The sequence below is a fragment of the Scaptodrosophila lebanonensis genome, unplaced genomic scaffold (genome assembly GCF_003285725.1).
Source record: "Scaptodrosophila lebanonensis strain 11010-0011.00,11010-0021.00 unplaced genomic scaffold, SlebRS2 tig00000001-arrow-pilon, whole genome shotgun sequence".
In the NCBI taxonomy this organism is placed as follows: Eukaryota; Metazoa; Arthropoda; class Insecta; order Diptera; family Drosophilidae; genus Scaptodrosophila; species Scaptodrosophila lebanonensis.
In genome coordinates this window covers 12,641,511-12,657,048 of record NW_022060529.1, presented here as the reverse complement: position 1 = coordinate 12,657,048, position 15,538 = coordinate 12,641,511, and the positions used below count along the sequence as shown (strand labels likewise).

The 15,538-nt window shown below is 39.2% G+C and overlaps 3 protein-coding genes across 5 annotated transcripts; all 3 read right to left on the bottom strand.

Annotated features, from left to right (window-relative positions):
• Positions 1-2,158: 2,158 nt before the first annotated feature.
• On the bottom strand, positions 2,159-7,598 carry LOC115632965 (protein wech). The gene is made up of 5 exons (XM_030530269.1): positions 7,511-7,598; positions 5,181-5,502; positions 3,203-5,117; positions 2,986-3,138; positions 2,159-2,912 (listed from the first exon to the last, which is right to left on the bottom strand). The coding sequence occupies exons 2-5, from the start codon at positions 5,408-5,410 to the stop codon at positions 2,742-2,744; spliced, it is 2,469 nt and encodes an 822-aa protein (XP_030386129.1). The 5' UTR covers positions 5,411-5,502; positions 7,511-7,598; the 3' UTR covers positions 2,159-2,741.
• A 1,867-nt stretch (positions 7,599-9,465) lies between these two features.
• Positions 9,466-11,504, bottom strand: LOC115633761. The gene is made up of 3 exons (XM_030531236.1): positions 11,398-11,504; positions 10,479-11,199; positions 9,466-10,416 (listed from the first exon to the last, which is right to left on the bottom strand). Exons 2-3 carry the CDS (start codon positions 10,708-10,710, stop codon positions 9,620-9,622), a joined length of 1,029 nt encoding a protein of 342 aa, XP_030387096.1. The 5' UTR covers positions 10,711-11,199; positions 11,398-11,504; the 3' UTR covers positions 9,466-9,619.
• A 1,511-nt stretch (positions 11,505-13,015) lies between these two features.
• On the bottom strand, positions 13,016-15,491 carry LOC115624803 (mesoderm induction early response protein 1). 3 transcript variants are annotated; one of them, XM_030519658.1, is made up of 5 exons: positions 15,266-15,491; positions 14,415-15,202; positions 13,760-14,346; positions 13,286-13,692; positions 13,016-13,233 (listed from the first exon to the last, which is right to left on the bottom strand). In XM_030519658.1, exons 1-4 carry the CDS (start codon positions 15,361-15,363, stop codon positions 13,297-13,299), a joined length of 1,869 nt encoding a protein of 622 aa, XP_030375518.1. In that variant the 5' UTR covers positions 15,364-15,491; the 3' UTR covers positions 13,016-13,233; positions 13,286-13,296. The 3 variants fall into 3 exon arrangements, with proteins under 3 accessions (XP_030375518.1, XP_030375511.1, XP_030375525.1); XM_030519651.1 differs by having other exon boundaries at positions 13,016-13,692; XM_030519665.1 differs by having other exon boundaries at positions 13,016-13,692; positions 14,415-15,218; positions 15,266-15,356.
• Positions 15,492-15,538: the final 47 nt, after the last annotated feature.

The window sequence follows — 15,538 nt, the reverse complement described above, 5'->3', positions numbered from 1 at the left end:
AAATGTTTAATTAGCTATTTATGTATGTGTGTCTGTATATATATATAGTATATGTAATGAATATGTTTACTAAAAAAGCTACATATGTATGTATGTACTTATGTACCTTCTCTCTATGACGTTAATGAAGTAAGTTAAATGCGTTGTGTGATTTAGAATTATGTGTATATCTCTATGACATTTATGAAGTTTCTTAAGAGGATCTTTTGTTTTTGTTTTGTTTTGATTCTTAAGCCTTTGGCAAATTGTTCAGTATTCATGACTTTTAGTTTTGTGTTTGACATACTTTAGTATTCTTTAGATATACGTTTAAATGCTTTTTATTTTAAATTATGGCATTTTAAATCTCAATATTAATTTGGTTTTTTACACAATTTCAAAACTGTGGCTTTTAAAAAACGGCGCTCATTTGTAATGATTTTAGTATTTGTTTTAGTAAATCTCATACATATAAAATAAAATATGGCGTTTCTCGTATGTGGTATGTATATTATTGTTGTATATATATGTATATACATACATATACTTGTATGTATATGTATGTATATTCATGTTTGTATTTATAGTACAATTGTGGAGAAACGATTCTGATCTGGTTGCTACCAGCAATCACAAAAATGAACGGCGCTTCAAAGTACGAGTATGAATGTCAAATAATAATGTGTTATGTATGGCAGTAATGGGGAGGCATTCAAAGTTTCAAATATAATTAAAACATATTTAAATAAATGAATGGCTTTTAAATGTGGTTTTGTAAAAGTTAAACTACGCTTCTGTTAAACACTAAATATATAGGTATGTATATATAGTATAATTTTCTGTTTTTGTAATAAATATATATATGTATGTATAATTTTTTTTTCACATAAGCTCTCGCAGAGCCAATGCTTTTTATGCTTTTCTTTTTTTTTTTTTTTTTTGTTCGTTATTATTATTATGTTTATTTATTTGCGCATTTTATGCATGTTGCTTTATATGTGGAAGGAGTTTTAGCTCGCTCTCTCTTACAATCTCTCTCAGTTGATTTTCAGGTATGAACAAATACAATATGGTCGACGAAAGAACAAAACATTTTAAATAAGAACATAACTAGTTAGCTAATACATTTTAAGCGCTTTTCGGGCGCATTGCAACTCATGTCAGTTATTTTCATTTAGCACTCTCATATACATACGAGTATGTAGTTTTCGGGGGTGTTTCGAACGGTCAAATTAGGTATTGATGTATGTATGTATTTATGTACGTATCTTGTGCCATTAGCAGCATTTCCATGTATTTATATAAAACTGATTTAAGAATAATTTGCTAATCGAATGCTTGCTTTTCATTTTTAAGTTTCGTTTGTTTGTTTGTTTTGTTTTTTGTGAGGAACATGTCACCTAAATATGTATTCAATACGCCCATTATCTTATTGCTCTGAATTTTTATATGTTTTCACCATGCCACGCCCGCTAGATTTAAACTCTACTAAATGCTAATGAACACATTTATGTCAAAAATTATGATAACTTTTTGCTAACCTTTCTTCTCCTTTCTCATCATTTCGTAAATATGCCATATTCAATAATAATGATTGAATTTAAGAAAAAAAATAATAATAATTACAATAATGTGGTTTACTTGATGATGATCCGACAATGGGGTCGGTTGTGATGTACAAATGCTTGCATGTATTTAATATTTATGTATGTATGTATGTATGTGTGTGTGTATCAGTTAAACTCGGTTTAAGCTATGCCCATGAATTGATGTCACTGAATGTTGCATTAAGTTATGCTACATTTAGCTATGTATGTACTATATGTAGTTATGTATGCATGTATGTAAGTATGTTTGTTACGTTACGTTACGTTATGGTATCAATGTCATTGCAATTTTTGGCCTCACCAGACATATACTTATGTATTTATGTATGGCGTTCAGTTGGCGCAAATTGCCTTTTAGTTAATCAGTCTTCGTTAAAAGTTCAACCAAAAGTCAGCGGGTTTCATTTAAAATTACCTTTTGTGTTATATTATTTTCCTCGTTCTTCCCTCTTCTCTTTTTTTTCAAAGTTTCGTACTCACTTTCTCAGTCTCAAATATAAGAAATTATTAAAAATAAAAACTAGTAGAGTACCATAAAAAATTGAAATACATAAATCAAAAGAATACCACTAAGAAATTATTTAGTAACTCGTCGAAACAAAACTTAGTAGCAGTAGCTCTCCCCTGTAAGCAACTTTCCAAACTCAATTGTTTGCTGCACAAAAAACACACCCCGCCCAGATCTTTCTCAGCTAGCAAACTGCCATCAGTCTAACTAACTAACATTAATTAATATTTGTATCTATGAATGTATGTATGTATGAAGTACCTACATTTTTAATTGTAGACATACAAACATATAAATTGGTTTTGTTTGTTGGTTTGTTCTGGTTTGTTTGTTGTTAATGGTACGTTTCTCTAGCCTAAATCCTACTGAACGCATTCGTCCTGTTGGTAAGTATTTTACTTGTTATTAGTTTTAATTGGTTTTGCAACCATAATTAATCAACTCTTAAGCATTATCGAGGTAATCGTTGTAGCACTTATGCTAAAAATTTTCGCTAATTTCAATGCTCTTGTGGGTTTTCTATGCTAATGCTTGGGGCTTGTAAATGGTCTAAAAAAGGTGTGCTTATGTTTATCAATTTGATCTTGTATTCCACATTACTCATTTCATTTACTCTTCTCCCTCGTCCCACTCAGTTATTAACTAGTTTAGAATACGTGCACAAACCGCTTATAAGGGTTAGACCCTTCTTTGGAATCCGGTGAAAGTTCTATGAGGAATACAATTCTCCCGTCGGGCATCAGTGCTACATCGCAAGTGCGGTCTTTTTCGTCAAGCGTTGGCGGCATCAGAGGGTTAATTGATGGTCGCACCTCAATCTGAAAAGTTGAAGAATTTTATTAGCTTTATAACTTATATAAAATTTTAGATTATTTATTAATTTGTACTTACATCCCACAGAAAGTCCAGATTTTGATTAAAGACCAATATGCGTTGATTTTTTGAATCGGCAACGATAATGCGACCCTCATCATCGCAGCACAAGCCTGACGGACGATTAAACTCATGAAAACCGGAGCCTTCGTGACCCTTGACGGAAAGAATCTGTACGAGATTGGAATCGAAAATATTATCAAAATAAAATGAAGAACAAGGACATGATACTTACATCGTTAATATCTGGATCTATGAGATATAAGCAGTGGTTATCAAAGTCCGAAACAATAATGTTCCCCGTAGGTGTATAGCAGACACCACGAGGCGAGGCTATGCCCTTTGTCTGTCCATGATTGTCGAACACAATTTGGCGTATGAAGCGTCCCTCAGAGTCAAACTGCTGTATGCGATGATTGCGCGAGTCGGTAACAACGATTTGACGTCGCGAGTTGACAGCCACATCCCAGGGATACTGAAACTGGCCGTACTCCTTACCATAGCTACCGAACTTCAGCAAGAAGACGCCGCTGGCCGTAAAGATCTGCACCCGATGGTTGTCCTTGTCGACGACAATTATGCGATTGTCCACATCCACACAGATGCCCGCCGGTAAATCAAACTCACCATTTCCAACACCTTTGCGACCGAACTTGAACTTAAGCGAGCCATCGGGATTGAAAACCTGAACACGATTGTTTCGACGATCTGAGACCAATATGTGACCCATCTTGTCAACGCACAAGCCCCACGGACGACTGACCTGCCCATCCTCATGGCCCTCGGTGGCAAACGACAACGATAGAGCATTCGAGTTTCGTGCTTTGACTAGATCCATACAGCCCGGGATGGCTTGCGTGGTGCGGGGCGCACTAAAATGCAATCCCGGAGAGCTACGCAGTCCATTCAATTCCCAGTCTAGTGCCGCACTCGACATGCCACAGGCGCTGCCTCCTCGTGGCTGCATAATGGGCGATGGTATGCGAAATGAGTTGTCACGAAGCAACGGTCGGCGCACATTTGTTGCGGCAACGCTCAAAGGATTGTTGGGCATCGGCAGCATTGCGCCAAAGGCTATATCAATTCCAGATCCAGCACCGTTAGCTCCACTGTTACTAGCACCAGCACCGCTACCGGCACCAGGGGCCGTGACAATGCCATTAGTGCTTGATACGATGGGCATGTTTTTATCATCGACCAGAATGACGCCACCCTGATTACGTATGTCTTGAAGCAGACTATAGTCGGGTGGAGCAAATGCAAACACCTCCTGCTTCGGCTGTAAGTCCTTGTAGATACCCGCGAACTGTTCCATTTGACGCTGTCCATTGGTCAACTTCATTGCAATCTCTATTTGATCCATGGTGCAGGCATTATCGGCCACCTTGCTAAGCATGTCTGATGTCTCCGAGAGACCGGCCAGGGCTGACTTTAGACCCGCCATCTGATCGTGCAAGATCGCGAGACGTCGCTGGCGTAGCTTTTCCACAAAATCGAGCAGGAACCGCTCCCGATCCTCGATGGCGATAATGAACTGTCGAAAGGCCTTGCGTATGTTGTCGCTAAGCTCACTGCAGTTGCGCTCTATAAGACGTATGAAGGCCAGGGCCTTATCAATGCTGCTCTTAATGCATCTGGTGCCCACCTGACTGCTCTCAATGGCGTTTTCCAACTTTTCCTTAGACCCCACCATGAAGCTCTGTATAGAAGCATAGCTGTGCTCCTTGTGCTCGTGCAGTGTGCAGCACTGGCAGACTAGCTTGCGACAATAGTCGCATACATAGCGCAGCATCTCGTTATGGATGTCGCATATGAAATTCGAACTGGCCGGCGTCTGTGCATTAGCCGAAGTGCCACCGGTGGGTGAGGCGCCAATGGGCGTGGGCAGTGAAACAATCGAATGATTCGACGATAGCGGACTGTTGCGATGCTCCCGCAGACAATCATTGCACATAAACTCGTTGCACTCCAGGCAGCGTATGGAAGCGCTGACCTCGCACCACCCACAGCTGATGCTCGAATTGTTTGAGGACTCTGGTGACATTTTTGGATTGCGAGCTCCACTGACAATGGGCCCAATACTAAAGTCACCATGTGAGTCAAGTCCGCCCAGAAAATTGTTAATAAAGAAGTCAGTGCGTGGTGGCGATCTACAAGGCAATAGGGTTTAGACTTGCAGTTTAGCTTGTGTTTGCAGAGCACATCACACTTACCCATTTAGCTGACTTTGTCCCATGCTGGGCAGAAGACCAGCATTAAGATCCCACGAGGGGAACGATTCCAGAATTCCGGCCAAAAGGCGTTCTGATGAGTTGCTGGCATTGCTGCTGATACTGCCGCCACTGCCACCATTTGTATTGACGGCGGGGTTGCCGGAATTGGTGGGCGTATTACTACTAGCCATTTGTTGCGGAACTGAATTGTTTGACAAGAGTTCCATCATAAGAAGGCGCGAGACGCGTTTGAGATCACGTTTACGTTAACAGTGTTGGCGACTGTTGGCGAGACGGCGGCAGTCGTTGAAAGACGTTCCCACTGCAAGTATCGAAATGCACTCGCACTGTTATATGGAGATAGACACACTGGAACTCAGAAACGGACTGCAGGCTGTATGACGCCAGGCGTGATCCGAAATTTGATTTTCGATTGGGGTTGCAAAAATCTCTTCACCAACGTTCTACGTGGCTTTTGTTGCTACTATTATTTTTTAGAACGTTTTGTCGTTGCGTTTGTAACGCGTTACGGCTCGATTATTATAATGAAGGTGGTGACGAGGACGAGGACAACGACGACGTTGACAGATGCCGAAGTAGGAGAATACTGAATCGACCAGACGCACTGCTGTGCATTAAGTACCCAGAAATGCTTATGGCAGTCGTCCCAAGTGCAGCAAGGACTTATGCGTCTTAGCGTGCTAGTGTGTGTGTGTGTGCATGCAGCTGCTTTTGCCTATGTGTGTTAAAATTGTAGAAAGTAGGTAGGTAGGTAGAAACTTCTGCATAGGCTTGTGACGTAGCCTGGGGAAATTCTTGGCCTATTGTGCCTACTTAGGCTTGCTTGTACACACACATAAGAGCGACAACAATGACACCAACAACAACATACTCTGCTGATCTCTTAAGAAAGGACCCGAGCAGCTGTGAGACGCTAGAGCAGGTCAGATTTTAATTTGTAGGCACAAAAATGCTTTGAGGATCAAGCCAATGTCCTGTACAGTGTTCTTAGTTGCACAAATCTATGAAATTTGGCATGCTTGCTGTAAATTTATGGCACCGCCGCTATTGTCATGCCCTATTCTAGGCTCTTGGGTTTTTCCTCCAAAATGGCCGCTTTCGCGCGCAAATCCTTGAAATGCTTTAAATTAAAGATGACTTAGCTGTACTAGTTATTTTGGTTAATTTAGATATGCTTGATCCATTGACTTATTCGACTTTTCCGAAAATTATGAAATATATGCATACACATATACTTATGTATCTTTGTATGTATATTGAAAGACAAACACCAACAACCCCCGTGCCCCAAAAATCTTTTTCGGATTTTTAAAAAATAAACTGGTTGTTTTGTTGGTTGCCATCATCTTGAAGACGAGCGAGCTAGCGAGTGTATCAGAGACCAGGCGAAGTACGCCCAATCGACCGACTTTCAACCCCTCTCGCGACAAAAATAATAGCAACAACAATAATAGTAGATTTCAATACGGCTGGTACACTTGGGGAAAATGTGTGTTACAACCTGTTTTCGTGATTGAAAACCGTTTGCAGCGTTACACAAATTTATACTTATAGTTTCATATGCAAAAGCCAAATATTATTTAAATCAGTGTTATGTGGCATGGTTTTTCGGCATTTAAAAAATATTATAATTTAATAAATCAATAACGATGTACTGCACGAAGGAAATATACATATATATGTATGTACATATGTATGAGTATGGAAAAAGAAACTCATTTCGAAACCAAAAAGATTCGTCATTCTATAATATTCCTTTCCGCATTTAGTCCTAAAAATGCATCTACAATATACGAGTGGTGAGAAAACTCGCCATTTTCGCGCCGTGTAGACACAGGACGAACCACCCTTGTCACCCTTGAACATTTCCATTGAAACAGTCTGTCTCGAAACGTGGAAAAAAACACGACCAAGAAGTTAAAGTCCTTTTACTGTTTGTATTTGTATGCGCTACGTGCAACTACAACGCAAAAACACCAAGGGATGAGGGTTGTAGTTATACATGTCTATACGTATTCCTGTTTCTGTGTGTATATATAGAGCCCGTCAGATGTATGTGCATACATACAAACAAACAAATATACATACATATTTGTAAGACATATACATACATGCATGTGTGTATATATGTAGGTATCTATGTAAGTATGTGTTCATGATACCATAAATGTATTTATGTACATACACATATACATACATATAGATGTGATTCTCGAAATTATTGCAAAATCCGCCAATCAATAATTTTGTTCCATTTGAAAAAGTTGCATTTATGCAATCTGATATTTACAGTCGAAAATTATACACACCTTTTCTTGCAGCTTCATGCAAGCCGCTTGTAACTGCACAATTTTTATGAATGCACAAACAAATTATCACTGTTGTTGTTGTTCTAATAGCGTAGATAATTTAATGTTAAATGTTTTTATGTTATTTTATATGTATTTGTTTTGCCGTTTTATTGATTTTCCGTTTTCAATTGGATTTTGTGCGTTTTGAATTAAGCGAAAATTTGTATTTTTTAGTCTTATACTGAAAGATCTTATGCGTAATTCGTTTTCCCGTACATTCGTTCCGACATTCGTGTATTCCTTTTTCCGACTGAAAGATACTTTCCAACTAAAAACACAACATAATAATCATTCCTCCTCGCGTCTGTGTGTGTATGGCTGTGTTGTTCTGTTGCTGTTGTTGTTTCTGATGTTGCTGCTACTGCTGCTCATCATCTAGCTAAACAAAAAATAAAATAAACTCAAATGTATCTCACAGTTGGATGTTTGCGTGCGCGCGCTCCATGCGCTGCTCAGCGTTCAATTTTTTGCCGTAGCCGTTTTGGAGCTCTCTCTCAGAATGCGCCGATATACAATACTTCTGTATACATACATACATTAATGTACACGTATATGTACAGAGATATATATAAGTGTATGTGTGTTTTATCTTCTATTTATTTTCACTTGTGCGGCGAATGTGTAGCCTCATTATCTGAGATGCACTTCTTCCTCACCAAATTTTATGCGCGTGGATTTTGTGATTTTCTTTGTTACTTTTTTTAGAGTCGTTGTTTTGTTTTGTTTAGTTTAAGAACATTTTTGACCCACTTCGCGGGGCTACAAACTAAAGTACGACGACTCCTTTTGCGCTCTCGAAATTTTCAACCTTCACGCACGCACTAAAACATGGAACTACATACAACTGGATGAGTGTGATGCACGTTTTGGTCTGCGCTGCCGCCTGCCCCATCGTCTGTTTTGGTTATTCTTGCTCTACATGACAATTAGAATAGACGAATTGTCAAGCACTTTGTAACATAGTCGTAGAATAATTTCTTAACAAATTTATATAAAAACGCCCATCTTCCTTTTTCATCAATGCTAATCAAATATATATTAGAACAATAAAAAATGTATAACTAAAATAATTTACATATGTACTTATGTAACAATTATTATAAATGCATAAAAATATACAAAAACAAAAAATATTATTTGCTATCGCAATTTTAGATTTTTTCATGACTGCAGTTAGCAAATGAATATTTAATACTTATGTTCCATCTTATTCTTTAAGCAACTATGTTGATAGTTTCACATGTACAGTATTTAAAAGTCGATGAAACTAAAAAGAGCGGCCGAGCATACTCACTAACTAAAGAGTGTGCATAAAGAGAGAAAGTGAGTGAGAGAGAGAGAGAGAGAGAGAGAGCGAAGTCGGCAGCGTATCTTAAGCGTCAACAGCGCATGTGGCGCGAAAATGTGGCTATATGTACATATGTATGTGCATACGTACATATATATGTACATATGTAGATATGTACAGTAAATGAGACACCGGCTAAGCGCCCGGTGGTTGCGTCGTCATTCACCCCTTAAGGAACTTGTTTTCTTCTTGCCAAGGAACCCAAGTCTACTGCACTGACAGAAATTGAGAGTGCATCATATGCATTTCAGGCGTACCCATTTCCTACCCCCACCAACATGTACGAATGTACCTACATACATACATAAAGACATAATATACCTATTGGGTTTGTAATTCGTAGCTCTTAGCTTATAGATTTCAACGCAACGGCGCTTCGCAGTACGCAGGTAGACGCAGGTGCACTCGGTATCTTAATTTTATGAACAGGTAAAGGTTTATGCATCCTTTGCAAGGTAATTAGTTGCACCGAGTATTTCCTATCATCTAAGTACATACAACATATGTATGTATGTTTCGTGCATTGTATTGTATTTACGTACATAAGTAGTTTGTATTTGTTTGTTTTAAGTTTCCTCTGTTAGAAAACCCGTGGATCTTTTAATTTACATCAGTCCTATAATAAATGTAATAGTGAAAGCTATGCTTATGTTGTAATAATATATGTACATAGTATGTAAGTTGTGGATAAAGCCAGACTACGCGCTACAAAATTTTGGTTAACCGAATTCCAGCTCCTCAACCAAAACATTTTGCAACTTTTGGCGCACGCGCAGTTTCCGACGCTCATCCACTTTCTGTAGAAAAGGCATCAGACTTAAAAGAAATAAGCGATCGGCATCATCCTCCTGACCGAAATTGCCTTCTGTGTTTGTGGATGCATCAGTACTAATATATTTGAATGGCAAATTTGTCGGCTGAGCCGGTAAGTTAATATGGGATACGTCATTCGACTTGGGTTCCTCAAGCTTGGGCAGTGGATTCGCCAATTCATCTTCATCGTCCAGAACCTCGATGGTGAAAACACCTGCATCAGGCGTAGAGACGGTCTCAGTATGTTTTGCATTTCGCTCATCCTCGTTGTCAGAAGCTGCATCCTCGTCGAAATCATCATCAGAATCTGCAGCACTTCTCGGTTCCAATTTGATGCGCTTGTTTTGTGGCGATGTTTGACTGTCTTCAAAGAAGGCAGAGATGTCGGAAAAACTTGGGCGATGAAGTTCCGCGTCATAGCTCTCGTTCAATTCGCATATGGGAACATTTACTTCATTTGATTCACATTTTTCCAACGCTGGTGAACTGTTGCTATCCAACCAATAATTTGGGGCATTTCCCCTTTTACCGCCGGCCGTTTTCCGCGTCTGACGCATTATATTCTCTGAAACAGCACGCTCCATAAACCGCATATCATTATAGAAACGCCAAGAAGAGGGTGTCTCTTGGGACAAATTATTCCGTATGAACACCTTACGAAAGTTGTCCCGCAAATGACCCCACTTTATACGACAAATGTCGGCTACAAATGGTATAAGAGCATAGAATTATGGTGCCGATCAAGTATAATATGTAACTACGTACCTGGTAGGTTCACATCCTGTCCGACTTCATTCCAAATTGGCGTAATATCACTCCGCCTTTGAGCCGCTCCACCACCGCCACAGTTATTGCGCAACCACAACACTGGCCTGCGCGAAACGGCAGCAATAAGCCGCTTCACCGTTTCGATCGGTAGCTTTGCAGTGTTGGTAAAGGACGCATGCGGGGGCGGAGACGGTGACGGGACAAGTGACGCGCTGAAACGTAACTCCATATTGCAGCTGCTGCCGTAGCGACTTGCGCACCTCAAACGCTACACCCAGACTAAAATACGGCCACATCGAGATACTCTACGGCGACGCCATTACGATCGTCGACAACGGCAGCAAACCTCAACCAGTTTACGTGCCTTTTGGCTGCACAAACGAAGCGAAGAAGAGCGTAAGCTAGAGAGAGGCGTTGGTCAGATGTGGACACAAGCCAAAAGGCAACAGGCTTTGAGAAGAATGCAATGCAAAGCAGAGCCAGCCACATCACTTCGTTCACTAGGGGGCTATTATCCGGATGTGCGGCTTCCGCTGCCGCCGTCGTGCTTGGTACGTTCGCTTTACGGTTGTTAACTCTGCTCTTGCTTCTCAATTTTTTAGGGGTATCAACGAAGCGCAAATGCGGTGCAATATACTAACGATCAGTCTTCTACGAGCCTGAATTCTTCATCTGAGAGCTATGTGCATGTAAGAATCCTTTCGTTTTCTTGTAATTGCTGTAAAGTAATTCAAATAATAGCGCAATATCACATATTCAATTATTATTACTTTTCATAAGTAAAACGATAACGATTTCGGTTTAATCTTAAGTTGGTGTCCACATTTGCGATTGAAAATTCACTAATTTAGCATTTAGCAAATATGATATTCCAAATAAATGTGTTCAATATATTTCATATTGGTAATAAACTTACATACATACATATATATATAGCATATGTACATATATTTCGATTAATTTCCTCTAACCAGAAAGGTTAAAATTTTGGACTATCGGGAACAAGAAGAAGAAAGCATTAGAACTTTACATCGTAATTACATTTATTTAATTATTCTTTCAATTGATCGAGCGTTGACGGACTGTAGCGTACTTGTTGCGCTTTGTTTATTTTTATCAAAACTGGATTTCACTACGGTCGGTTGGACTGCATGGCATGGAGTAAGCGTGAAATATTGAAGCTTGCGGAAAAGAGAGGAAGACATGCCAACTTAAAACTTCGTTTTGCACGATCGTCTCTTGATTGTGATATTGCGGGGCTTACTATCTCCACATTTTTTTTTTAAATGTACGTATATATGTATGTATATACATATGTATATGCATATATGTACATATGTATGCACACTTCACGTACATACATAAGTTTGTATGTATTCTCTGTGTCTGTGTTACGTGTTTATCTGCATGTGCGTGTAGCGTTTGTCCTATGCTTTATGTACGAAAATGCAAGCAAAGCAAATTTGAGAATTGGCGACCACACTATCGTCTGGGGTCTTTATTTTTATATGTACATACATACATAAGTATGTATGTACGTATCTGTGCAAATAATTAATTATACATATGCACATTTACATATACATACATACATGTACAAATATGCAAAAAATATACATACATACATATGTACATTCAGAGCTTTTTCTGAGCTTCTGTTAAAATTTGATCCATACTTCTGCGTAGCAAAGTTACGAAAAATCATTCATACATACATACATATACATATGTATATGTACATATATACATATGTAATACATATTTGGATTTTTGAACACTGCTATAACTGTATATTTACTTGAATTATTTTATGTTCATCCATATGAATGTACATACAAATGTATGTATGTGTGTACATATGTTAGTAAATACGCCATAACAAAAATTGTACATAAAACCGTAAACGTGCATACATTCAAATCTGTTGCTATGCAGCTGATTTAGTTCAAATATGTAAAGCACAGATTTATAAAATTAAAAATGAATAGAATAAACTTAATTATTTTTATTATAACTTTTCGAAAATCCTCGACTCTAACAATCCTATGCTGTTCGTCTAAGGCATTATTAGGAATGAGCATAAAGTACGGCGGAAGTTGTGCTAATGTGTAGCAGACCTATTAAAATAATAACAAAATAAATGGAAAACTATGGTTATAAATAAATGTGACATCAATCGACTATTGCAATATTATAATCACATTTTGTTGTAATGTTTCTTTAGGAGAGCAGGACGACCAAACGTATTTTTAAAATAAACGAATAAAAACGCGCTTTTAAATACGTTTCTCACATTGATACTGAATAATTTTATTGATTTTCAAAAATCAACGGAACCGGAGAAGTTTTATAAATATGTATGTACTCGATTAGGAAATAATTTAATATAGACGTGTTATGCACGTCATAGTATTTAAGTTTTCTACACGACAAGTACACATACAACTGCTTATCAATACGAGTTAATAGTAATAAGTATGAGAGGTGTCGATTCAAGAATCTGGAATATATATGTATGTATGTAGTTATCGATATATTGTATACTACACATTTATTTTGAATGGTACTTTAAACTTAATACTATGCCATTTTACTCCAGCAGCCGTCGTTGAGTCGAAAGCGCCTGCGCATTTGGTCTCAATGTTGTGCCGTTGCCTATTTCTATGGTTTTTGGCGTTGTTGTTGTAGTTGCCGCGTAACGTATGGAATATACATACGCTCGCCACACTGAAGTTCTACCAAATACAGCGCCCTAAACTTACACATATACATACATATTTCTCTATACATATACACATACATACATGTATGTAACTTAATTATCGGCCAAAGTACACTCATCTTCTATTTCGTCGTCCTCAAGGGCAAAAGATCCTTTGCGTTTTCGGTTTGCGGTGGATGCAGTCGCAGCGTTGTTGTTGTTGCCAGTCATTATTGAATAACTTTTTGATGTGGACTTCCGTATGGTTACACCATCCTGAATGTATTCACCGTTGCCGTTACCATTGCCGTGGCCATTGCTGCTATTGCTGCTGCCATGGGATGAACAACTACCATTGCCATTACCATTTCCGGCGCGATCGCCTCCTTCATTTATAAACACATCCATGTGATCGATGGTATCATTCAGAGCAAAGCTTTGATCGCGACGCTCGCTTTTCTTCCATAGGTAATAGAACTGCACCAATTCGCGCATAGTTCTCGTGCGCACCTAGGAACGAACACCATATTAGTTGGCATTAGTTGGTACGTGTGTGTGTCGTTGACGGGACCTTTACCTGATTCTGGCGTATCTGATAAAAGTCCTTGCCAAACTTCTGTATACCCTCTTCAAATTTTTGGCATTCATCCTCCGACCAGCTGCTCATAGCGTCACTGCAGAGTGGCATTACATTTAAACGCTTCCGGCGCAAAGCCTCTTTAAAGTCATAGCCGCATTGAACTAGCAAGTGAAGGGCTTGCTCATTATCCTTTACAACTGATTCTATTTCATTACTAGCAGTTCCTCCATGCTGGATTGCTGTCGACGATGGTATCACCGCTGTTGCTACCTCATCAACGTTTAATTCATCAACTTCTCCTGCTCCTTGGGTAAGACTGTCTTCGGTTGGTGCGGTGCTTTTAGTTTCTTGTATTTTTGTAAGATAATCCTCTACTGCACGTTCACTGACTTGGCTGGGTTCCCAAATTAATTGATCCTCATTTTCGTATGGTAAAATATCGCCGTATTGCGACAGGCCTTCGGGTATTTCAGCCTGATAATCTGGCCCAACCATAATGATTTTTCTGGCATCGTCAGAGTCGGTATCGCTGTCTTCGTCTTCTTCGGGTTCTACGTCTCCAAACAGATTTTGAAGAGGTGTAACTGAAAAATTCTCAACTATAGAACACAGAATTTGATTTTATAGAACAAAATGTTTGACCAACACCTACAATTTTCAAGAACATCCAAGGAGTTCAATGCCTGTGTATTTTCTCCAAATGATTCATCCGGATACAAATCCAGTAAATGTGAACGATGGTGTTTTTTCTCAACTTCGGGAGGTAAAATAGCTGGCATTTCATCGGTTTCCAACAGAACGTCATTGAAATGTGCCGATACAGATGTTAAGTTGCTCAACTCACCCACATCAACGACCTGATGCTGGGCAATTGTTAAATCAATGCAATGTTCCCCACCACTTCCGCTTGGTTGGCTTGGCTCGCTTTTTTGAACCTCGGCAATAGCTCTGTTTTCCTCAACTTCTTGATGCTGCCGCTTCCGCCTGGAGCTGCCGGCGCGCCTAGAACTGTACGTTGGCAATTGCGGCATTTCAACATCTGTTATGCCACTGTATTTAGCTAACAGTTCTTCGATAGGCATTTCACTCTCTTCTCGAAGCGTGGCAATCTCATCTTCCGGATTGTGGGCCTCGAGATCTGCAAGGGCCTCCTCCTCATTTAAAGTTGCCTCATCATCAAAATCATTCACCATCATATCGATTGTTGGCTCAAAAGTAATATCAGCCAGCGATGATGTTGGGGACATTGGAGGTTGTACGCTGGTACTAGTATTATCCGAGCCAAAACTAGTTGCTGGGGACTTGCGCCGTTCTCGCTTTGTAGGTGTGTTGTCGCGGCCAACAGCCAGTTCACTGTTCAGCAGGCTGTTTGAATCCACCGAAGTCTCGGAGGCACTGTGTAGCGACTGATCTGAGCTTTTCCCAAACTCCATATTTCTACTGCTTTCCTCGGGATCTGATGGCATTTTTATTTGTGTATTTTATTTTATGCACTGTGCTTACCCTTGCCCTCCTCGCCAAGACAACGAATGACCATTTGGCGTTGCCAGATAGCAAAGAATGCACTTCGCGGTTGAGTTGGCAGCCCAGTAAAGTTTCATTTATGTTATCGATATACATCCATACATTTGGAGTACCCGAAATTTATTTTAAAAAATACCCCGCGCTTGGGATATCAAATCGTACCAAAATCGGACACAAACCCGATCCATTAAAAAATGGTATAACATGTTTATGTACGGAGGTGTCACTTATGTATTTCATTATTTTAGTTTT

Excerpts from the sequence above, each read along its gene's own strand:
- LOC115632965 (XM_030530269.1), bottom strand. The coding sequence starts at position 5,410 with ATGATGGAACTCTTGTCAAACAATTCAGTTCCGCAACAAATGGCTAGT. Across the intron at positions 5,118-5,180 it reads GGACAAAGTCAGCTAAATGG|ATCGCCACCACGCACTGACT; the intron begins GTAAGTGTGATG and ends ATTGCCTTGTAG. Across the intron at positions 3,139-3,202 it reads TAGATCCAGATATTAACGAT|ATTCTTTCCGTCAAGGGTCA; the intron begins GTAAGTATCATG and ends AATCTCGTACAG.
- LOC115633761 (XM_030531236.1), bottom strand. The coding sequence starts at position 10,710 with ATGGAGTTACGTTTCAGCGCGTCACTTGTCCCGTCACCGTCTCCGCCC. Across the intron at positions 10,417-10,478 it reads ACAGGATGTGAACCTACCAG|CCGACATTTGTCGTATAAAG; the intron begins GTACGTAGTTAC and ends TACCATTTGTAG.
- LOC115624803 (XM_030519651.1), bottom strand. The coding sequence starts at position 15,363 with ATGAAACTTTACTGGGCTGCCAACTCAACCGCGAAGTGCATTCTTTGC. Across the intron at positions 14,347-14,414 it reads CTTGGATGTTCTTGAAAATT|TTACACCTCTTCAAAATCTG; the intron begins GTAGGTGTTGGT and ends AGAATTTTTCAG. Across the intron at positions 13,693-13,759 it reads ATCAGATACGCCAGAATCAG|GTGCGCACGAGAACTATGCG; the intron begins GTAAAGGTCCCG and ends GTTCGTTCCTAG.